General features: G+C 48.8%; 6 protein-coding genes across 6 annotated transcripts; 2 read left to right on the top strand and 4 right to left on the bottom strand.

Moving 5' to 3' along the window:
• Positions 1 to 767: 767 nt before the first annotated feature.
• Positions 768 to 2,339, top strand: EDB82DRAFT_480571 (uncharacterized protein; the record flags this gene model as incomplete). The annotated part of the gene is made up of 2 exons (XM_025738456.2): positions 768 to 1,779; positions 1,843 to 2,339. 2 exons carry the CDS (start codon positions 768 to 770, stop codon positions 2,337 to 2,339), a joined length of 1,509 nt encoding a protein of 502 aa, XP_025593215.1.
• Positions 2,340 to 3,097: 758 nt separating this feature from the next.
• Positions 3,098 to 3,804, bottom strand: EDB82DRAFT_323191 (uncharacterized protein). Its single transcript, XM_065607480.1, has one exon. The coding sequence runs from the start codon at positions 3,743 to 3,745 to the stop codon at positions 3,212 to 3,214; it is 534 nt and encodes a 177-aa protein (XP_065463412.1). The 5' UTR covers positions 3,746 to 3,804; the 3' UTR covers positions 3,098 to 3,211.
• A 1,232-nt stretch (positions 3,805 to 5,036) lies between these two features.
• On the bottom strand, positions 5,037 to 8,513 carry EDB82DRAFT_480570 (uncharacterized protein; the record flags this gene model as incomplete). The annotated part of the gene is made up of 3 exons (XM_025738455.2): positions 5,037 to 5,402; positions 5,453 to 6,551; positions 6,625 to 8,513. 3 exons carry the CDS (start codon positions 8,511 to 8,513, stop codon positions 5,037 to 5,039), a joined length of 3,354 nt encoding a protein of 1,117 aa, XP_025593214.2.
• Positions 8,514 to 13,292: 4,779 nt separating this feature from the next.
• On the bottom strand, positions 13,293 to 15,904 carry EDB82DRAFT_529944 (uncharacterized protein; the record flags this gene model as incomplete). Its single annotated transcript, XM_025738454.2, has 4 exons — positions 13,293 to 14,813; positions 14,866 to 15,264; positions 15,313 to 15,689; positions 15,751 to 15,904. The coding sequence occupies 4 exons, from the start codon at positions 15,902 to 15,904 to the stop codon at positions 13,293 to 13,295; spliced, it is 2,451 nt and encodes an 816-aa protein (XP_025593213.2).
• A 358-nt stretch (positions 15,905 to 16,262) lies between these two features.
• On the bottom strand, positions 16,263 to 17,873 carry EDB82DRAFT_515204 (galactose-binding domain-like protein). The gene has a single exon (XM_065608977.1). The coding sequence runs from the start codon at positions 17,400 to 17,402 to the stop codon at positions 16,533 to 16,535; it is 870 nt and encodes a 289-aa protein (XP_065463411.1). The 5' UTR covers positions 17,403 to 17,873; the 3' UTR covers positions 16,263 to 16,532.
• An 803-nt stretch (positions 17,874 to 18,676) lies between these two features.
• On the top strand, positions 18,677 to 19,479 carry EDB82DRAFT_480567 (eukaryotic cytochrome b561-domain-containing protein; the record flags this gene model as incomplete). The annotated part of the gene is made up of 2 exons (XM_025738451.1): positions 18,677 to 18,806; positions 18,866 to 19,479. The coding sequence occupies 2 exons, from the start codon at positions 18,677 to 18,679 to the stop codon at positions 19,477 to 19,479; spliced, it is 744 nt and encodes a 247-aa protein (XP_025593211.1).
• Between the last annotated feature and the right edge of the window lie 4,498 nt (positions 19,480 to 23,977).

Below are 23,977 nucleotides of genomic sequence, written 5' to 3'. Positions count from 1 at the left end.
ACATCTTCTAACCACTTGCCGGCGAAGCCTTGCTTCTTCTATCCTTCATCTCAGCCCAATCCACTTATATAGATCAACTTCTCACCTTGTCTTGTCAGCCTTGAGTCTTCCCCACTTCTAACTTCAACTCACTAACTTACAATCGTTGAAAGCTCTTTTCTACGCGTGCCCCCCATGTGTGCTAGATATATGGAAGAGCCATCCATGACTGGTTCCAGATGAGCTTGGCCCTGCTTGTCAACTGGTTTCATCTGCCCCGCTTACCTCGACTGCCACACTCTGGAGCTGGCCGACATCTCCAGCTCGCCGCCCGTTGTTGTCTCTGGCCGTCTTATACAACGTCCACAACCCACATTGTATGCACTTTTTTCTTATTCTTCTCCATTTTCAGACTTCTTCTGCTTCATCTTATCCTTGCCCTTTTCTCCCTCCAAATAGCATCCCACCTCCGGGCCGTCATTGTCAAAGAACAAGCATACGGAAGAGATTTTAACATCTCCCTCTGCATCTCTCTGCTGTCGTTGTTGCTTTTGTTCCCTCTTTCAATATTTCGATGCTGGATATATATTTTCTTTAGCAGTTGCGCGTGTATTGTATACCTTACCCGGCCGTTTCTTCTCTCTGTTTGGCTGGAACCGTCTTGTCTGTGAAAAAGTGAACAACAACAGAACCCCAGCCTCCCAATAGCTACCTCCTTATTAACTTCCAAGCCCTCACGCACTCGCCGCACAATGTCCCCACTGGTGTAGCCCAGCTACCACATAACGATGCTTACCGTCAAGCAGCCACCAAGTTACGGCTACAAGTCTGTTTATGATCTTCCGACTCCGCCTTCAACCTGCCGACTCTCCCCCCCTTTGATATATCAAGAACCGGCAACTAAATCGTTACCTACCGCTTATAGGGGACATAGTTCACCATCACAGCCCATGTCGGCTCCTCACCGTGGTCTGCCGCCACCGGCAGCCATGGCTCTTCCTCCCCAGCAGGCTACAACTGTTGGTGTTCCTCCACCTTCACATCATCAACATCATCCACCACCTCCACCAGAACCACTACCACAGCAGTCACAACAACAGCCATCACTAGGGCCACTCGTTCACCAACAGAGGGATCGGGGCCAGCTACCCGCTCCACCTCAGCAATGGCAGGGAGCAGAAGAGTCTATGAAGCTTTGGCTGCAGGCGAGGGCAGAAGAGGACAGAACAAGGCAAGAACAAGAACGAACAAGACAGGAGAGTCTGCGTCTAGACCAACGTAGGGTTGAGTTGGACATGCTGCGGACATCCCTTCAAGCGGGTATCCCTCCCCCAATGGTGCCACTGGTTTTCGCGGGTATGGGCGCTGGAGGTCTACCGCCTCACACTGCTCTAGAATGGGCCCAACAGTTTATGCCACCTGGTCAAGTTCTTCCCCATGCTCAGGCGACGTCTACTCAATGGCCTGCGCCTCCAGAGCATCAACGAGAATCTCAGTCGCAGCCACATGCCCAACAGCAGGGTATTCCTTCTGCGTCGACACAAGCAGCCGGATACGTATACCCGCCATCGCCATCGAGGCCTAGAGGCCAGACAGTGAGCGGCGTAGTTGGACGACCCATGGTATTCACACCGGGCCGTGCCGACATTCCCAACGTTCCGCAACTCGCGCATGCTCCTGCAACGCAGCAATCTCAGCACCAGTATGAACCACAAGCGGGTTCTTCGATATACTTTCATCACTGGCAGCCGCCAAACACGCAAGCTGGTGGTAGCTCGAATCGACCCGGAAGTCCTTCTGGTTCGTCAAAGACTAAGAGAAAGCGAGATTCTCTGTGAACTAATGCAGCTTCTCTGTCAATAGGGGAAACTCCCAGAAAGCGCAAAGCCACCGGGCATGCCCTTTCCCCAACACGCAGCGAACAACAGTATCGATCGCCGCCATCCTTTAGCCAAGTCAGCTCGTCAAACGCGCCATTTCGTGGGCCAACTCACGGCCACTCGCGGCAAAGGAGTGATATGTCTCCCTTCAGGGTTACTGGGCCAGGGCGTTCTCGAAGGGAGAGTTTCGGCGGGCCTCTACGCCGAAGGTCACCAATACGAAGGTCGCCGATACGAAGGTCGCCAGCCCCAACACCTATGTCGCAGCAAGAACGACCGGGCAACGAACATGGCGATTCGAGACAGTCAGTGTCAGCGATTCTCTCGGAGGGGCCTCAGCCCGTCGCGCAGTATCCCGGGCCTGCTCGCTCAGGCGATGAGAGCGGGCCTCAATACAGACAATCTTCTCCGGAAGATTCAAAGACGTTGGAGAATATTACAGAAACATCCAAGCCGCGCGATAGTACAGGGGAAAGATAGAGAACTTGACCACATAGACGCGTTTGTCGATCAATCGTCGCGCGGCTATTATTTACATATCTCATAAGGACAGCCCGCAAACTAAGTGAGTATAATTGCTTTTTGCGGCTCAGGGGGAGTTATTTATTTGGGCAGCTGGAATGAGAGCGGTTCATCCGAACAAATCGCATTTGTCACGCGCTATCAATGCGATTGGCTCCAAGTATCTGTATATTTCTGAAACACATCTCTATGGTTCTTGCATCACAATTATACATATGGTACCGGGCAACATTGGACACGGGTAAGGATATGAGGAAGAGCCTGGGGCTTGGAGGAAAATCGGAGTTTCTTAAAATGGTTATTTTCTTGTCGAAAGGAGTTGGTAGTTGGTTGGGGGAATAGCATTGAACAGTGGACAGGACTCGGGCTCAGGCTCGACGGGTTGGCTACGTGGCAGGGCAGATATTGAAGCACTCAGGACAGTTCACATACGATTATAGATATCCAGTGGACTTAGATTTGGATGAGATGAAGTTTCGCAGCTTCAGCCAATGCATAACTAACATTGTCAAGAGAAGTCGATGGCGAATGAGCACTAAGTGAGCGAGTGAGTGACAGGCGTATGAGCAGTCTAGCATAATACGAACATGGACTAGATGCATGAGACTATTGTCTTGGCCAAGTAATGCCCAAATAATTGGTCTACATACAACTACTAGCTTCAGTGGCTTCGTTGCATCCACAACTCGGCTAGAAAGAAGTTGAGCCACTTCGATCTACTGGAAGTCTCGAGGTCAACCATCGGTGTTGCCAGGTCTCTATATCCAGGAACGCCCCAAAACAAAGTTACGGTTACTGAACGCCATTTCGTTAGTACCAGGTCGCTTATTCTAAGTATCAATCATACAGATCCCATCAGAAAAGAAGGGTACCTCGTGTTGCTCTTGTAAGTCCGGGCAAAGGGCTCTGCATGTATCTTGACTGAACTCTTCAGCCCCTCTAAGAAATTCCGATCTAGGAAAGATCCATTTCATTACCAGTGGGTGACTACAAGCCAAAAGACAAGACCAGCCACATTCTAGGGATCCAGCACCAAGTGAAGATATCAGACCGAATAGGGCTGAGAGGCACAACAACACACAAGAGGGGAAGAAGAATGAATACGAAAAAAAAGACAAGCCACACTTTGCATGGCTTTTATCAAAAGAGGAAAGACAAGAGAGGGGGACAACAATAGCAATAATGATGAATAAGAGAAGGTGTATATGTGGATGAGTAAGAAAGGCCAATGGGTTCGGTGCATAAGCCTCCTCATCCCACTGCAACCATGGAACGGTGTAAAGAGAGAAAGAAAAGTCAATAAGAACTGTGGCTTGTCTTGAAAAGGAAAACTCGGCCGTCTGCGCATCAACTCTGCATAGCATGGAAGGATAGGAAGAATCAACCAACAGAGAGCAGAGTGCATGGGGGACTGTTACTAGGCAGGTATAGTTGCAGTAGAATTAACATCTCGCGTTACCATACGCATGACAATGTACATAGATGCATCATATATGATGCAGTGCAATCCATCAATCACATCAAAGTTGAACGCAACTTCTTTGATAGTAGCAATAATAAGTGCAAGGTTACCCACCAACTGGCTAACCGATATACAGCTTCCCATTCATTAGAGCATTCAAAACTATAATCTTCGTCTTGCTTTCTCTACAATTGATTCCATCGCCGAGCCCACCTCCGACATGATGGCGCCCGGTCCTCCGGGTCCCCCGCACCGCACGGAGCTCGGAGGAAGAGGAAGAGGGGTGAACAGATCGGTAGCTTCTGAAAACAAATGCGGCTGAGGTCATCACAAAGGTTCGACCTATTTGGGTTTGTAGACACCTTTATTTGAACCCTGTCCCTGTCCCTGATTCTTAGCTAGACACTTGTATAGCGCTATGTTACCATCTTGAACTGTAAGCTGGGGAATAAACTATGACATGACATGATATGACATGATATGACATGATATGACATGGTATGACATGATATGACATGATATGAGGAATCGGGAAAGCCAAACCAGCCACAGCTCACCAACTTGGAATAAACATGGGGTTTTCACTTGAGCAAATCATACAAAATATTGTAACCAATATTGCATATACATTAACTTCGAGGCGGTTATGGCACTCGTATCTCGCTTATCTTTTGGCTTCTCCTGATTCCTATCCCGTCCCATCCCATCCCATCCCATCTAGGTGCTTTGTATCCCTTTCATAATCTCCCTTATCCTCCTCATGCATGTACATTAAAATGCTATCAATCACAACCATATCACTCCCAAGCCTCCTCATAGTAACCCTTAAAGCAAGATAACAAAACAAGTAGTGCCAGGAACGGGGTATATAGGATTAGGTTCCATGGCTCCAAACGCTATCAACCACTCAAAGGGAATAGCCCCGTCTGTTTCTGAATCCATGACGTTCTCGCGAACCAACACATAGAAAAGAATGGCCTTGTCTAGGCATGTAGTCTCTCAGAGGCCGTAGCATGAGAGACGGGTATCGAGCAATGTCGCAACGCAACGCAAAGCAAAGCAAAGCAACCTAAAACAAGAAAGCACCCTGTGGGGTATCATGATACAGCTTCGCATGTACAAAGAGCAATCAAGTCAAAAAGGAGACAAAGGAGAATGCCCCCGTTATACCAGTGTCATGGCAAAAAGGCGCGCTACATCTTCTTCTTGCCGTGGTGTTGTTTATATTCCGCCTTGACCACCTTCATTAAAAGGTCCTCGTCCTTTATGGGAATTGCCGACGTCAATGCCTTCATGGCATTCTCGAACTCGGCACCCAGAAGGACTTCCCGCAGGGCTTGAGCCAATGCTGCACTGGTAGCATGCAAAACATCGTACTCGCCTGATGAGGTAGGCTTACTCTCGGACCTTCGACTGTCAGGTCTGGCAGTAATAGAGCCATCGCCCAACAAAAGAAACACGTCCCAGATTCTCAGCTGGGCCGCAAAGGGGACAGAAAGGTTAAACAAAGTCAGGTACCAACGAGTACCATAAGCAGTAGTGTCGATACATAATTCGTCCTAGAACTATAAGCTTCAAACTTATGGGTGCCATGAGGTTTCAAACTTACCAGCTTACTGGCTACTTCCTTGTTGAGCCAGTTTGTGCTAAAGTCGGTCATGGCCGTCATGAGTTCCTCAAAACCCGGGCGGTACAGTCGTGCTAATCCACGCAACTGCCACATGCGCACTAGCATCACAAAGCTCTTCTCTTCATCAAAGTAGCAGAGCAATGTAGCTGCCAGCGATGCCATCCCTTGGACGTATCCTGTGTCAGGATAATAGATAGAAATGGCATGAAGGACTCGAAATAATAATCGTTGACCACCTCGATAACGACGTCGAAACATAATATGGCGGCTGATGGTTCTGGGAACATCCAAATCGATCTGTACATCGTCTGGTGAACTCCGTAGTTGGAGCCGGTGAAATTCCATCACAATCTTGTCCTCAGAAGCCATCCCTCCATGCTCCCTAGCACTGGTAGCCATAAAAGACCACCACGCTGCTGCTCGCCATCGATCGGGGATTCCCTTCCAGGTCCTCTCGACAAGTTTCGGGTTTCTGGTATCGAACTCAAAGTTCATTCCCTCACCCTCACCCTCGCCGCCTTTGCGGACTACTTTGGCCATCCTCCTCCATTTTTCTGACCTTTCCCACTCTTTTCGCTTCATAACTTCTGTTAACCTCTCGGCTTGGATCTCGTCGACAATATCCTGAAGGCTAGGTGCAGAGTTGAGCATATCGCCGGCCTCGTCCATCCATCGCCGGTCGCGGTTATGTGGTAGTAGATTGCTGGCCTGCCTTATGACTGACCTAGATGAACGAAGCGATGTCGATACTGATAATTCGGAATGCTGGGTGTTGAGCGATCTAGCAGAAACCTTTCTTGTTGGAGTCCTCCGACCACTACCACTGAGAGTGGATGATAGGGTATATGGGTCTCGCTTCTGCAATATGCTACGCTTCCTAGGTGACCCTGACGCGGACCTCGTTTCGAAAGGCGTGCCCATTCTTGAGCCAGGTTGCGGTGGCATGGTGATGAATCCATATCGGTCAACGTGGGCGCCTTCGAGGTCATCCCAGTCCTCAAGTCCGCCTCTAGACCTGAGGGAAGAAGAACTTCCAGAGGCGGGCATTTGCCAAGCCGGAGAAAGATGCCTTGGAACACTAGAAAAAAGATAGGTTAGCATAAATCATTGTCCGCGATGATGATAATTGGGACATTCAAGGAAAATCATACGGGTCAAGTTCATTCTCCTCGGACGGGACCTCGGGAGTTGGCTCAAGACGCTCGTGATACGAGTGCCTCCTGCCAGGCTCACCGTGGGAACCATCGCCAACAGTATAGAGCGATCTCACCTTTTGAGATTCCTTCTCCACGTCGGCGGCCAAGACACGAATGTCGGGGGCTGATGTCGGGTCCTGAGGGGAACCCGAACCATCGTCGGCCCCCTGAAAGGAGTTGTTCATGTCGTTGGACTCGTCGCTGGGTCGAGGAAGGGGTTGTGATTGAAACTTTGGGGTCGTAGGAGTGGTGGGAGTTGGTGTGAGGTCATGAGGAGCGGCCGTAGAGGGAGTAGGAGTTGGTGTGGCACAGCCAGAGTTGGACTCGTCATTGTTTGCTGTCGCGAGGGTGTCGACGTTTGTAGAAGAATAGGTAGAGGTTGATGAGGACGAATCAATCGAAGCCATGTTGTGCTGGTGCTGTTTGATGGCGCTGTCAATAGCGACCGCTTCCTGGGGCGCAAACATGATGCTTCCACGGTTGGAAAAGGAAACAGAAGTCATAAAGGCATCGTCAAGGAGACTTTCGCAGGGGATGGAGACGTCGAGGGGGGCAAAGGCAAAGGGGAGCGGGAGATCGTTATTAGATGAAGTGTCCGCTGAAGTAGCATTGCTAGTGCCATTATTCGAGGTTGTGGAGGCAGAGCGGGACCTGTTCCAAAAATGGGAGGAGCCCTGGCCACTTCCTGACGGATGCGATTGCTCTAATTCAGTCCCAGCCAAGGGCTTGGCCAAAGCGGCATCAGTGGCTGGGGCGCTGGCGGTAGCGCTCGCAGTAGCGCCAGGGGCAGAGATAGTGGACTGTGCGCTGGCTGTAGTGCTGGGAAGAGCACTAATACCAGCGTTTGGGTTTGAGCTTGAGCTTTCACCAGCGCTCGTAGGGCCCCGCCACAAGGGCTGAATCTGGATCGGCGCAGCGAACATCTGGGAAAATGAACCAAATCGAGACGACCCTGAACGGGAGCGCGACGGTGAGCTGGGACCTTTGGAGACTGTGGGGGCAGATGAGGTAGAGGTAGAGCAGCGAGGTGATGATGGAATTGATCGACAGAAAGATTGAGGAGCAGGACCTGTGGGGGATGAGGGCATGCTAACAGGGAGGTATTCAGCAAAAGCAGCAGAAATGGGTGTAATTGATCCTCTGCTGGGTCGAGTAGGTGTTGCGGGCGTAGATGTAGTTGTAGATGTGAATGGCGACGTGGGTGCAGCATCATCAGAGCGGGACCCTCTAGGCGGTGTCATGCAATGAGCGTTGTACAAGAGACACAAGGCCTCGCTCGAAGACGATGTTAGGGGCTCAAAGATGCTATTCTCGTCCACAAAAGGATCGTCCATTTGCTGAGCTGTCGTACTGGGCTGCGACATGATGGATGACATCAAGGACGACACGGTCGATTCCACGGCAGGGATCCTCGATTTGCAGGCAACTTCCTCGTAGTCGTCCTCGTCCTCCTCGTGGATGGTGGAAGTAGACTTGTTCCTAGCAACTCCGGAATCTCGCTTCCACTCCTCTACCGAAACGGGAGATGCTCTTGGCGACGGCGAAGAAGAAGAAGATGAGGCCGAATTTGAGCCTCGAAGGGCTGGGTGCTCCTCGGCAGGCGGTGCAACAATGCCTGGAGGAACAATAACAATGGGACGGTGGCGGGAGCTGTGAGATGAAGCTGAAGATGATGAAGGGCGCCTTGAGAGGCGAGAAGGGTCTCGTGAAACAATCATAATGGGAGGTTCTGCTGGTGCAGTCTTTTCGTATCGTAAAGCCACAATGCTCGGGTCAAGTCGTAAACTGGTTCGGCGTTCGGCAGGCTGCTTTTGCCGCACACTACCAAATTTTGAGGGCAACATGACGATATTTGCTCAGACGCAACAAAGAAACCAACGGCGGCGGCAGTTTAATAGTGGCTAAAACCTGGAAGCAAACGCCGAAGTGGCTGGTTATTGTCGAAGAAAAAAGGTGGTGGGCCTGTGGTGTGGTGTAAGTGAGACCCCAGCAGGTTGGTTAAGTGAGCAACAGCAAATGCAAGGGAGCAATGCTGATGCCGACAACCTTGAACCGAGAGCTTCAGGTGAAGAAGGTTTCAAAAAGAGAAGGCCACGAGTCGGTATTATAGATAGACTACTGTAGACGTGTAGACAAATACGGTAGAACCTCAAGGGAGAAAATCCAATCCAATCCGATCAATCCGGAACAGGTCGTCGAGTCGTGCGTGTCGAGTTGGGTCCAGTTTCATCAAGGGAGAACGAGACTCAAACAGCGCCAGTCTTGATAATGTGAAGTGAATTTCAACTGGAACTCGAATCTTGTCGAAATTGGGGTCCCGAGTCACCGTTGGACAAAGGGCAGAATAGTCAGTCTCAGACCTGATTGAGACAAGGCAATCTCGCTGATATCAAGTCGAAGGCGAGGATTCAGTTGCGGGTATGCAGAGAAATAGCCAAGGATCGTTCAGTAGCGAAAAGTCGTAAAATCATGAACCGAGACTGGATCCTATTTCCAAGTTTAGGTGATTATGAGAGACAGTGTCGTGTTGTGTCGTGTGATATAGTGTCAGGCTAGAAACAACGGTTGAGGCAAAGTGAGTAAATCTCAACAAAGCATTAAAGCATTAGACGACCAAAAAAGAAGGGAAATGGGAGTGTGTGGAAGAAGAGATACATATAACAATTGCTACTAGGTAGGAGTTAGTCTACCTACTACCATCTACATTCAGTACAGCTCAACTAGACCGACTCATCAATAATGCAGCGACAAGCAAGTAAACAACCTTTTTTTTCCCTCTCCCTCTCTCGCTTCGGTCCATCAATTGACAGCCACATCATCCACAGGCTCCACGTTCTTTCCGTTGGCTACGGCAAGAACCCGCTCCGCTACTTTATGGTGGAGGTGGATCGAATTACATGGGTAGGCTGAGAGACGGTGAAAAAAAAAACTCTACTATGACTATGAGTATCCATGGCCCGATTCCAATTGCACACCGTCATTCTTTCTGCAGCATACTAACCGTTTGCGATGCGATCCATTCGCACACATGATGGTAATTCCTGAATTGTTGATTTAAACATGCATGGCCGAGAGAACGTGACCGAGATACAACACATCACTCTCTCCATATTCGGGCAGAGATAGAGAGGGAGAAAAGCCATATGTAGACAAAGACTTGGGTTATGGCGTAGCTACTAAGTCAATTGATTGGCGAATTACAAGGTATGCATCCAATGTAACCCTCCCTCTCCAACATTTGGGCACAAAGAAATGTTGTCAATACATCCATCCATACGGAAACAAGCGTAGAGCGTAGAGCATGGACACCCAACAGAAAGATGCATTCATCACCTCATAAAAAAAACAGGGTGGCAGCCTTTTTCAGTCTACAATACAGTTCAACGGTTCCAAGGCCCTTGATCTTGACGATCTACTTAGTCGACCAGGGTACACCAATTATTAAACTTTGGAGGTTGTCGCATTCTACAAGGATCTTCCCCGTCTTGTTCCCTTACGAATCTCCATCGCGATCCAAGCTGCAACCTCTTGCTAATGAATCAGTTTGCAAAAGTGTTTACATTCCGGGCGCAAGGGATGACCGAGACATAACATACGGAAAAAACCACTAACTTAGTAGGCAGTATCCAAGACAAAGAAACACCACAATCAACGTCAGGGCCTTTCTCTTGGGCCGCCAGCTAAGTGAACTACTAAAACCACTGACAGCTTGAAACTGCGTGAAAGTTGGCACCTGTCGGGTTTTTTTATTTGAGGCGAGCCTCTTTTGGGCTACGTATGCCACACTACAGTAGAGTTGGGTTAGTACCTAGTTAGAGTTGTATTCCTGTGAGCCATCATTTTGATCCAATCGATACCCGTATGTATTCCCAAGATTAATAAGTAAGAGTCATCAAGGATTAGCGAAAAGGTCTCCCAAATGAGAACAGTGTCTGCAAGGTACCCGCGATTAAACAACCACCACACATTATCACATCACATTGCAGCATTGGCTCTGTTATGGCATAGCTTGACTCTCCGAGGCAATACAACCCAAGTCAAGACAAGACAAGAGCTGGACTGGACCATCTCAGTCTCACAAACAGCCCCTTCCAGCCTCGCTCGTCTTGACCCGTTCCCTTGACTTGGACGTCAATTATTCTGGAACTCATATGAATACACTATTTCAATAGTGCCGCCTCAGTCCCCTCGTAACAAAACAACACAAACAAAAACAAACCGAGAGAAAGACAGACTGAAACCTGAACAACAACTTACCAATTCTGGTATAATACAGAACCCATTCATAGGAATTTAAACCGCGCAACCACAATCACAATAACCGTTTTTAGAAGTTACCAAAACCTTTTCCTGCAACCCTCTCGGTGCTTCTATAGCAAACGTTTGTTGCCACCAATTTCAATTACACGAGAAAAAAACGAACTATAAAACTCTGTTTTTTGCTTAATTGGCTACTACTGCTCTGTATCTAGCAAGTCCACAACATCGCTAGCATGGATGCTGATAAAATCATCATCACCAGCTCGTCACTTTGCACCATGGCTAAATCAAAGTTGACCAACAACAAATGCATGTTGGGTTGAGACTCACAGGGGCCTTTCATGCTTTGCTTGTTCGTTGATAAAACGGCCGCCTCTTTTTATTCCCTGTTCCTTGAAAATTATCCCAGACTATCGAGATGGTCTTCGACCAAGTTGCTGCCATTGAAGTCGTTTAACTGTATATACATACTCTGTGTGTGTGGGTCAAGAGTCTACCTACAAGATCTCCGCTTAAAAATTGGACTTTTGGTACGAATATGCGAGCTCTTTACACTATCAGAGATCCATCAATGAACCTTAGTCTCCCTTACATAAGGCAGAACCACCATTATCCGTATACGATTGAACCTTGCTTTTTGTTGTTCCCTTGTTTATGGATATCACGCACACACAAACGCCAATATTTGACAGCAGAGTCAAAAGAAGAAAAGAAAAGAAAAGGAGGCTGGGGCCTGAAAACTGTCTCAGCCCTCCTTCGATATTCAAAGCATCGCCAATCTTGAAGGGATCCAATCTATCTGTCCCAGCGTTCGTTATCTGGTCCTTGGATGATCTACCCGAGGTCCGCTTCCGAGTCTAGTAACCAATCCTTTGGTGCTTGGACCTAGCTGGGGAACAAGGATTTGGACCTTTGCCCTAGAACTGGCCTTCACTGAAGCAAAGGTAGGGCAGGGTTAAGTAGACAGAGGACCTACCTTCCAGCGTTTGGGCTCTAGGCAGCCTGCATACCCATACTCTGTGGTAAGAGAAACAAATAAAAGCGCAGAATATGGAGCCTCAATGACACCGGAAGCCACTGCATCCTCCCGTTCCCCGTCCCGACCGTCATGTTAGGTCACGCCGGAAGAGCGGCTACCCGGTACCGTAATCCGGTCTTGTCTACTTATCCACGTTCATTCCATAAAGTGGTTTGGAACAAGGTCAAGCCTAAGCCTGTCTGTGTTGTGTCACCGCCCCTCATGCCCTGGTCTGTCGATGCCAACTCATCGGGCAACCCAACCCCTAGCCAATGCATTTCCCTCCACGTTGAACCCTTTACCGCGTGGTTTGTGGGGGCTTCTCTTTTTCTATTCTTCTTTTGCAGGAAGAGGCGGGAGAAGGCATGATTATCGAGTAGCGGTAAAACACCGCCAGCCATGCCTTTTCGTCAAAGCATCTCTAGCATAGAAGCTTGGATGAAAAGAATAATGAACATCACATCACGTATCTTCAAAATAGGGCACAGTAAAAAACGCACAACGGGGAAAAGAGAAAACAATTTAAGTTCCCTCTAACGGCAGTAATCCCAAGTAGCGTAGCTCGCCTCAATGCCAACTGTTGAGTGCATGCAGCATAAAAACAATGCCGCCTCGTTCCGAAGTGGATGCACGATCCTTGTTAGACTGAGCTACAACGAACGTCTTGGCCCACCAAGCTTTCGAAGCTTCAAGTTTGACTTGCAACCACAAGCCCTGCCCTTAGTCTCTGTCATAACAGTCATCGTTTGTTCCGTGGTGACTGGTGAGACCTGAGACTTGATCATGGGTCCACCAATGAGTGTACAGTAAGTAAGTAAGTAGCTCACCAAGAGAAACAAAGAATTGAGAAAAAGAAGATCACAAGTTTTTTCAAATTTCCGCCTGCACGACTCCGTACGCCATATGCCGAGCTATACAGTACAACCTCATGTTAACTTAGACCTACAATTTGACTACACCATTTCTTTGCTTCCGCTCCGTGTCACATGTGCCTTGTCGGCCGTTTGTTGGGTAATCTCCACCCCGGGATAATTCTCATCGCGTCAGGACAATTGATCTTGTGCGCGTCCAGTGCCGCCGCCACAAATCGGTAAGCTTATCTGCAGCTGGGTGCCTCTGTCCCTTGCAGCTTGCATATCGTAGCGAGGTTCGTAGGTGCATCGAGAAGACATTAGCTTACCCTCACCATCAACCAGCCATGCAATGCTTCCTGCCGTTGCAGCAACATTCTTGCTTATGCAACAAGGCTTCCGAATAAATCCTGTCTCTTTATTGGACATCCCAGACTGAGTCTCACTTTGCACATGCTCAGCTATGCATACGTGGCAGCCACAGTGTTACTTCCTCAAACCTCTTCGTTTTCCCAATCCGCTTCTCCAAACATGGGTCCTTTCCTGGTCCCGCCGGCCACCTCTAGCTTCTCAAGAAACTCCGGTGGCACCGTGGGAATGTACTTCCGCTCTCTTTCACGGTTTACTCCACCAATTCCGGCGCCATAAGACACAAGCATGTCGGTGACCGAGGGCAAGACGAAAGGCAACATCAAAGCGGGATCCAGCAACAGATGCTCGGGCATTTCGTCGTCGTCGTCAGACACGTCATCTTGAGCAGGGCTTGCCACGCTTCCAGGAGTCTCAAGGTGGTTCCCGTTTGACCGGCCCCTTACCGGCGTCACCGGTGTGCTGTCCTGGCCCGACTTTTGTGGTGAAGGTATACCACTCCGTCGTCTTTCTCGCTTGAGGGCCGCCTCTTTTTGTAAATTGATAAGATATTTCATGCAACTCTTTGGTAGGCCCTTCTCGCCCACTTCTGCCCTGTAGTGGTTTGCTGAGTGTATGAGCTGCTGGGGGCTAAGCCGTTTAAGCTGTTGGAGTGTGATAATAAGAGCCTCCATGTCATCACCGTCAATAGATGAAAAGCACTGGAGCCACTGCAACAACTGAATAACGGGTGCAAGATGCCTTCTTGCAGCGTCTTGCGTTGTCTCGCCCGAAGGACGCACCTCGCCTCCTTCAAAATGCTCTGCCTGCCTATTATTCGTCCGAGCCCAGTCTTCTAATATCGATATGTTCATGCGAATCTGCATAGCTTTTGTCCTGGCGAGATACTTTCGATTCGACATGATGCGGTTGAAAAGCTCTGCTCCGATCCAGTAAATAAGCTGGGAGATGATCTGTGATGTGATCACCGAGTGAATGTCGTAGAGGTCGAGAACAAACAGGGTGGAGGAGAGGAGGGAGGTGACGTTTCGGGGCGCTGGCTTTGCTCGTTGTTTTGGCGACGGTGGCCGAAAGCGCTTCTCTAATGGCTCTTCCTTGACTTGAGTCTTGCGCTTGAACAATTTCCACTCGTTCTGAAAAGTGATGTCCTCGAATCCAGGGATCGTCTCATGCTCCAGCATGGCCACATCCAAGACCTTGTCCAGTCGTCGCTCAGCATCTCGCACGATAAGAATAAAGATTTCGTTTATCAACTCGGCAAGTTGGGCCTGAAACTCGGCTGTCGCCTGGAAAAGTCCCGGGTCCTTCTTGAGGTAGTGAAGGAGAAGGGTGGCATTTGAGATCCAGAAGGCCAGGATGGTCATGTCCCACTGACACCTCTCAACGACGTCGTTGATGTAATCCATAGCTGACACTAAGAGCCTCTCTAAAAGCTCCGGGCTTGAATGATAATGCGCATAGCGTGCGCTGAGGAAAATCATGTTGGCGGGGACGGGTTTTTGCGACGGCGATCTTTGCGGCGTCATATTGGTGATAACGATATCCAGTATACGCTCCAGCTCATGTTCCTGAAAGACGAACATCTGATCATGTAAACAACGATTCCAGTCAAACTCTTGTTGCTCTTCCTCAAACTCGTCGACAGGCTGCAAAATTGATTAGTTCCAAACATTTTCCATGTCTGCGGTTGAACCATACCTCTGGCTGGTCGTCCATGCCGACGTTTCCAAGGTCGACCTCAAGATCCCGAGCGCTCTCCATCATCAGCCGTCTTCGCATCTCATTCTCTGCCATCTCTTCCTCGAATCGATCCTGAGAGAAACCAGGGCGGTAAAAATCATCGGTGCCTGCATTGCCGATATTATAGCCAGCATCGTGAAGGTAAAATGACATCTCGCTGTCTGGGGGCACGAAATCGAATGCCGTTCGTCCTGTTGAGGTTTTTTGGTCGGAGGAGGCGTTGTTATCGAGCAGTAGTTTTGCGATTCCCTTGTGTCGGTTCGTCATAGCCCACATAAGAGCTGTCCATTGATTGCGATCTTGCTTGTTAACGTCGGCGCCTGCCTCGATCAATGCCTGAACTACAGGCTCGTGACCCTGTTTACAAGTCAGTAACGGATTTGCAGCTTGTTGGAAAATACGCACAAAGCAACTAGCGTATATAAGCGGCGGTGTTCCATCCTCATCTTCAGCATCCAGATCAAGGTACTCCTTTGCTTTTCCACCGAGTAGCTTTCGGATCCTGTCGACGTCGCCGTTACTCGCAGCCATGTTGAGGGCTTTCTGAAGCTTCTCCTTCTTTTCTGTTTCCGACAGAGTTTGGCTATTTACGACCTCGTCTTCGTTCTCGAAAGCAGGAGCTGCCTGGTGCGCTGCCTGGGCGGCCAGCATTTCCATTAATCGCGTGTCGCTGTCGGTGGGACCTTTCGTGATGTCATTCTCATAGTCGGGATCGTTGAGCGACAGGTTTCCGAAGTTGAGAGGTTTCGCTAGAGCTGGTGTGGTGAGAAACTGGGACTGGCCTATTTTACAGCGCCGTCAGCGACGTGTTGGTCGTATTAGAAGCGCAAATATGCGACAGACCTTGCCAGCCATCATACATCTCGGTCTCGGTGATGAGATGCTCGTTAGGCACATGTCGTCTGTCGTCGAGGGATGTGGGAAGATCTGCAGGGAGAGCTCGTGACTTCTCTTCAGGCTGTCCATCCGAGCCACCGAATGAGTCCCCTAGATCCATGATGGAGGGAGGGGCAGACACAAAGACCGAGACCAAGACAGTTGCGGCGCGTGGTTCATGGAAGGTCGTATGAGATGATTTAAGCAATCACAGGGTGATTTCGCGGGTGGGTTTTCAGTGTTGAATATGGTAAATCGATACTATTGGGTCGATATCGTTGGCCAAAATCGGTTGGTTGTGTTGATGTCGTCTGCTGGTTGAGCGAGTAGGTTGTCGTGGAGGGCAACCTTACCTACTACCCACTTTGTCCCTGATGAAGTTCTGGAGAAACCGTCATTCCGCTTAAGTTTTGGAGCAGCTCCGCTAAAAGCAGCAGCATAATACATACAGTACAAGTTACAACATAATCAATGGTAGGTATTTACGGCACACGTCGTCACAGAAGCACAGCCACAGCATTACTGAACCCTTTTTCGTACCCAATCCGGTATCAAAAGGTCTGACCACCCAATTCAGGTTCGAAAAGTCCACGCAATGCTATATACCATGGCAAACTAAGACATGAATTGTTACAAGTTTATAGAGTACCCACATGCATTATTGAGGCTACCTAGCTACCCACCTACCTATACTTCATACTAATCTCGTTCGAAAATCATCATTAAAGGCGTAAGGCTTGTCAGTTACCCTAAACTGCCCTTCTCCCAAAAGCCCTCAATCGCTTTACTCCACCATCAGGAATCATGATAAGCTTCACATGGGTTACTAGGCCCTTCTTTTCCTTCTCGTCACTTTCAAACTCATGCTCATGATCAGGACCGGTCTTGCTAGGCGGAACAAAGACCCTCCAAGCTGTGGCGTCTGGAACAGGATCCCCATTACCTGTCCACTCACAACCTTCAATAGACACCTTTTGGGGATAGTTACCCCTAAAGTGTGCAGTGTCAACAATCCACTTCTCGATGTAGCCAGGCGCACCGAGCTTGATGATGGCGAAATCAGTGTGATCTTTTCCTCGCGACCGCTTCGTTTCCCAGCCGTCGCCCATATCCTTGCCACGACCAGGGATGATAAGGTTGTCCTTGGTTCCAAAGTGTTGGTCGCTGCATGACACAGCAATACCACCATTTTGCGCCGCAGCGAGATCAAAGATGGCGTCTTTGTCTGGAGGGAAAACGGGGACGGCGTGTCCAAAGAGACGGAAACGTGCGATACCACCGTCTGGGTACATGTTGAGTCTCACGTGTGTGTATGCCTTTTGGCCAGGAGTCTTGAGCTTCCAGGCAAAGCGCTGAGAAGGACCGCACTCTTGAATGCCGAGGATAGTCTCCCACTCTCCACGGCCTCCTCCCCAAGAGACAACCTTGTCGTCATCTTGGCTGAAGACACCTTCAACTGATATAGCTGGGGCATGGTTTCCGTTAAAGAAGGCCGTGTCAATCTCGAATCCTTCGATCGTGCCAGAGGCGACGCCCAGCTTGATGATGGCGTAATCAAATGGCTCTTGGTTATGTCGCCGAGTCTCCCAACCATCGTACCAAGCACCCGTGAAGACCATCTTGCCTGGCTGAGCAATTGGAGCTCTGGGGTTCAAGAGGTTGGATGCCTCACAGAACCATTGGTCCGAGTAGCCAAGGACCTTACCACCTAGGCCACTAGAGATCAGGTCTATAGCTGTTTAGTATGCCTTGATTGTAATTTGGTACAAGTAAAAATGTGTGTGATACTGACCAATACATGTTGAACGGAAGGTCTTATCAATATCCGCAGGTCGAACTGTTGAGACATCAACATTGTCGAGTTTATACTCAATCTCGTCAGCAATGGAAGTCATGGTGGATGTATTGGCACAATGGAAGATGGAGAAGAGATTGGTCCAAACATATGTACATAAATAAGAAAAATAGACAATTTGTAGTGGTCTTATGTTTTCATGTTATTAGACTGAGGCCATGATCCGTTAGTCGGGGGAGAGGATCTCGGCTGGTGCCGGTGTGCCCACCAGGATGGGCCAACATCATGCCAACGGCTACTTGTTTGTGATTTTGCTTATTATTATTGGATGCTTCGGTACTGCAGTCTACAGCTGAGGCGACTTTGACGTACGATTTTTCACCAATATCCGTCTGGCTCATATCCGCGGTCGCTGATAAGTCTGGGGTTTCGGCTGTCAGTCAGCTTGCTACAGGGCTTAGTTCCGTCAACGGCTTCGGAGGAGTGGAGGAAGAGGAACGGTTAGCCGGACGGCGGCTTTTAGGGACCAACCAGAGAAAATGCTAACTTATGCGGGCCAAATCGTTGACATCTGGACCTAGCTGATTAGCTTATGTAGCTGGACAGCTAGATGTGTTTGCTCTGTCATGTTGAATGATGATTTATACCATATCTTAAATTGTCCATTTTGCCTACCCTAGATACATCAGATACTGACGTGATTGCTACAATGATGGTCATGTCTTTTACATACCACCTACCCCGCGTGGTTGCCAAAGGGTGCTCTGTGATTGGCCAGAGCTCTCTATCTTCATTGACGTCAACATTGGTCGCAAATAGGAAGAAGCGAAACTCCAATTTGTCATCGTGAATCTTCTCTCTTTCATCTGCCTATCTATCCATCTGCATCCGCACCTGTATTTGCATCTCATCTGCATTGGTGAACCTTTAACTGCGTGCACTGTTACTAAGCACAAGACGCCCAAAAGCGCTGTTGGTCCCTACATCGAGACCCTGTTGCCTTTTGTTTGGACTGTAGCTCATCTCGCGATTATCCATTAATTTTAGTTCGTCAGACCCACGCCCACATCAAGCTCCTCACAGAAACAACAAGGCATAATGGCAAGTGCTGCAGGTGTTCCGGAGCGTTTTCCTTCTATCGAGGATAGAGAAACCGAGCCGCTGCTCGGTAGACCTGGTGATGCCGCGCAAGAAGATGGCGTTCCTATGATCAAGAACCTCGTTCTCGGTAAGCCGCTATAACTATGTTCATATCTGCCCCTAGAAGCTAAACATGTTGTGTACCAGGGACCGGCATAGTCGCCCAGTTGGGTGTTGTGCTACTCACGATTCTGGTCTGGGCAAGCGTCCTATCCAAGCCGTTGATTCTCTTCTCAGCGCACCCGCTGCTTCAGTCACTGGCTGTACTCACCTTGTCGCAATCCGTTTTAGCCATACAACCTACGCATACAGCCGAGCAGAAGCGCGTCGGTCAACGCGTGCACGCCATCCTCAACCTTGTGGCATTCTTGATTCTCGTAGCTGGCGTGACCATCATCGAATACAACAAGTTTGCCAATAACGGCGCTCACTTCCACTCTGTTCACGGATACCTCGGCATCATCACCTCCATCGTACTTCTTCTTCAGTATGGCGTTGGGTTCACCATGTGGGCTACTCCCAGTCTGTACGGCGGCGTCGACAACGCCAAGGCTGTCTGGAAATACCACCGCTGGAGCGGATACACCATCTTTGTCCTCCTCCTGGCAACTGTTACTAGCGCTGTCGAGACCGACTACAACAAGAACGTACTGAAGATGAAGTTGTGGGCCGTTCTTTTGCTGTCAATTGTGACTCTGGTGGGCGTTGTCCCTCGAATCCAGAAGCAAAAGCTGGGCTTCCGAGGCCCAACCTCAACTTAGATCTTCCATTATGTCGCAAGCACGCTTGTCAAACTTACTGGTATTAAGATAAGCGTAGGAGGCAAATGTCTATGCTCCCAGCATGGCACATTGGTGTAGGGCGTAAGCGGATGGTGTTTAGAGTCTGGCTTCTTTTCTGTTCGATTCTGTTTCGAGGTTTTCGGGCCATGTGCTCGGCTCATGAGTATTGTTTAATTAGAATGTAGTTAGGGAAGGTTGTCTATGCATGCCTTATTCAGTACGAAACAGGTTCTCTTCCCTTTGCTCCATGTCCTGCCCTGCTGCTCTGGTTTTGATAACCATATCCCTATAGGTATCTGTTTGTAGACCTCCTATAAAGGCAGCCACCCAATCTCTTATGATTTGCTCAATTCACTGTAGTTTGGGCTGTGCTGAAGTAAACATCCGTTCATTGCAGTTCAGGTACGGTTGCCTGGCCATGATCGTTACATGCAACATGGCAGCAACGATTGCAGCACAGAGGAGCCCAATACTACAAGTATTGTTTTTCGCCAATTAATGTTTATCATTCGCAACACTACTTTGATAACGTTACCTCGAGTGACTATATGTGGCATCCTGGCCGAATCCACCACGGCTCGAGGCGTGAAGTGCAGGGATCTTGAAGAAAGGACATATCCCTGGCTTCAGGGTATCAGAAAAATTGACAGCTGGAAGCATAAGGGACGAGATTAGTAGGTCAGTTTGTGCTACTTAGGTCAGACTTCTTAAGCTGTTTATTTTTGTATCCCAAAACTTGGAGTGGAGGCCAACTTTTCTGGTACCCTCTAGCCTGGCTGTCAACCCATCTTGCAGAAAATACCAGCCGCAAGGCAACCGAATAAACATTTAGAAGCGATTTTAAAAGCTTTAATAGGATTGGAAATAAGGCGAAAACTTGTCTGCTGGTCCTCACTTATAGCCAGGTAGTCCTGGCAGGTTTTTCTTCGCATCTTAGGACCAGGCCTATAAAGTCATCCGATAACCCACATGCAGCAAGTCCCCAAAATCACAGCAACCTGGACAAAGACCCGTCTGGCAGGAACACGGTCACGGCGTCTGGTTCCCGCGGCTGACAGCTGCAAACAAATCCAGGGTTGATAGGAAATATCAGTATGGATATATTAGGCTCCTAACGACCCCGATTCAGGCTGAACTTTAATGCCAGCTGTCATCGATAATGGATGGATCAAAAGTCCCAATGTTCTTGATAACTGTTGGACGAAGATAAATTCCCGCATCTTTAACGATGCTCCCCGCTTGGCTTTGAGAGACCGTGCCTGTAGACAGAGATGTATCATATTGTGTGCTTGATTAACTTGCGGCTGGCCAATCCGACTTGCTAACAAACAGACTCGACCTGTTCTTCTCTGTAGATTACTTGATAGATGGGTTGCGGCTTGGTTGATCATTGAACTGTGAAACCACGTCAAGACTCAGAAAATTGACTCTCTGGGCATCTGTATCGTCTTGACCAACCAGGTTTTGGCGTATAAATCGTCTGGTAGCACATGATTCCCGGTCCACTGTAATGTTGTTATTCCTGCCTTGGCATTAGGATCAATGCAAGCTATATCCCAGACTGTTCACTGGTAAAGTGAAGTAGAAATATGGCTACAGGAATGTTACAAGAGTGAGGTTTGTGGGGTTCTGGTTCAGAGTCGTGGAACGCGAAGATATAAGTTGTTGATACTGCAACCGCCTGATTGTCAACGTGCAAGCCGCCAGATAAAAAATATAATCTCCTATATGTAGCCGTGGCCGCGACAACCATACGGGAAAAAGTAAGATCCAGATGACTATGCCAGCAGGAAAATAAAAACGAATCCAAAGGAAACAATCCCTGTATGTCGATAGTGGAGACTTGCAATGTGATAAGAAGCGGAGATGTTCATATATCCGCAGGTGACAGTTGATTTGGCAGAACCATTACTCACTTCATTCTGACAGTCCCGTGCCTTGGTGGCTGGACACGTTGTCGCCAGACATGGACATGGGTATGGTACCCCACAGCCTGGGGATTGGTTTGATTCTTCGTGGCGTTTTACTTGACGTCACGTTCCATCCTGAACACACAGACGTCATGCGAAGCACAAATAGTCTCAAACACTGGTGGACGCTTGTGATTTTGAGACAAACAGTAAAATCCAATAAAAAAGAACACAGCCGTAGAGCTGGCGACTAGTGTGACTGACACAGCAGCAGCTGAGTAGCCTGTTGTGGAATATTGCTCCTCTAAGTCACTATAAGCCTACAAAGTATCATATTTTAGCTGAGCTCATTGAGATGAGAACGCACAAATAGCATGCGGTGGAGAACAAGGACTGCGCTGCAACATCCTCTTATATGTCTGCAATATAGCCTCTTTTTCCGTGTGCATGCTCGCTGGTGCAAGTTGCAACTGACGTCTTGTGAAAGGTGAAAGGCGGGCTCTTATTTGCAGCAGGTGTATTGGATGATAATAGGTACTTGGATTATGCCAATCCTGGCCCATTGGCAGGGCTCATGAGTTTATCAGTGGTCGTGTTTTTTCTTTGCCGGCCAGGCGACATTCCGTTAATCCACAGGCCCGCGTGGCAGGCCGGCAGGCTGGACCTAATATAAACAAAATGAAATTTGAGACTGATGGAAGGCTGACCCCCACTGACCTCTTGATCATGCAAGTTGCAATTTCTGTTTTCTGAGTTACCGATGAAAGTGAGGCTCAGGAAGATGGTGCGGTTCTCCAGCTTCATAGGACTAATTTCCTAGGTTGTTCCTTGACAAGGAAAAGTTAATTCTTACATTGTTGTAGCGGGCTGTTTCCACGAATGACAAAACAACGGGTGGCTGGAATGCGGAAGCCCTGAAAGCCACAGTGATGTTAACAGAGTGCCGAGTGTGGTTGATTTGGGGCCTTGAACGAATAGGGGACTGAGAGAGAGTCAGTGGAGTTATGATGCGTTAGAAGAACCTATTGTGATTATCAGCCCCCGAGACGCTAATTATTATCAGCATTCTCTGCGATATACAAGAGCAAATGGATGCATCAAATAACCCGCCCAATAACTGGATAAGATATTGCAAAGATGCTTTATCCTCGTTTTCGTGGTGTTAGGAGGGAAGGTAGCATCCCCTAAACAGCCTTATTTTGAGCGTTGTCTAAATTCAGTGACCCGTAATCGTTGTGGTTCCTGTCAAAAATGCCTATAGAGCGAGACAGTTAATTGAGGATCGCCGATCTCGAGGGAGAACGAGAGGGTCTATGGGGAAAGGCCACCATAACCGGTGATAGCTTAGGATGGTGGCTCGAGCGCGATTTTGACAATCGAACAAGGAGAAGAAAATTCATGAAGATTGCTGTTGAAGGAGGCGGATTTCAACCACGGTGCGTGGGTAGTTGTGAGATTGAATAAGAACATCGTGATCTACCTGGCCCATGATGTCAATCGTGGTAGATAGTCGGCTCCGAATGTTGACTTACTATGTATTTCTGAAAGGAGTCTGATGCTCCGGGTACCGAAGATTAGTGGTTTCTTCTACGGAGACTTCGTCCCTAATGAATTCTCTGACAAGGGGGGTAATGAGGGGACCAGAGACCCAGAAAATGGGTTGTGCTAGCCACTGTTCCCCCTCCAGGCCCTCTTAATCAACGCTGGTGTATCGTTCGCCCAGGAAATGTTATGCCCATAGGTAATGCGTGCCTGACGGCCATTGGACACAGGCGGATGATGTGGTGGTTGTCACTGTACCAAAAGCTCCCCCAGTGGAGTTGACCTAGCCACTAAGATCTTTGCAAATGTAGGGGCTGGACATAAAGTCGGCTGGGTTGAGGCTTGGCCAGATACCAGGGACAGTAGGCTATGACGATAGTGATGCACCAGCCGCCAACGCCCACATTTGCGGCTATTGGTCTCAGTGCAATCTGCGCTGAGGAGCAGAAGGGGAAGCATTGGCCAGCCAATCCCCTGAATGCATGGATGATATTGACTTGCTGCAGCCGACGATATTATTAGGGCAGCGTCATCACTGCTCGAGTCTGTGCATGTAATGCGAGAAGAGTAGGCTGATGAGCCAGAAGCATTGGTATTTTACTGTATGAAAGAATGATCATGATGGCGTGAGTTCTTGTGTGTGAACGTTGCACAGAGTGGAAGTTAGTAGGTCAAGAAGAGAAGAGGTGCAGGTAGGTAGGCTAATATCAATCTGGGCTGCAACTTTGATGGAGGTACGTATCTACCGAATCCTGGAATTTTGCTTCCTTCCTTGAGGGTCGCTTTCTCTACGTCATTATGTGCAGGGTTGGTTTTGCCTACCCCCGTTCTGTGCGCGGGCATCGTGGGCTAGCCAAGTACCAGATGGGTACTGCTCGGAGCTATCGTAGGCTTTGTCACACAGCTGAGGCACGCACTATACTTTGCTATACCTGTGCCATCTGCAAGCCAAACACCAACTTTTGCCCACCTTCATCAAGTCGATTCTCAAAGAGTCTCCAGTCTCTATCTCACTAACCAGGCCG

This window comes from Fusarium venenatum (genome assembly GCF_020744135.1).
Source record: "Fusarium venenatum strain MPI-CAGE-CH-0201 chromosome Unknown EDB82scaffold_4, whole genome shotgun sequence".
Classification (NCBI taxonomy): domain Eukaryota; kingdom Fungi; phylum Ascomycota; class Sordariomycetes; order Hypocreales; family Nectriaceae; genus Fusarium; species Fusarium venenatum.
The sequence above is the reverse complement of the archived record's forward strand: the minus strand, read 5'-3'. Positions and strand labels throughout refer to the sequence as shown.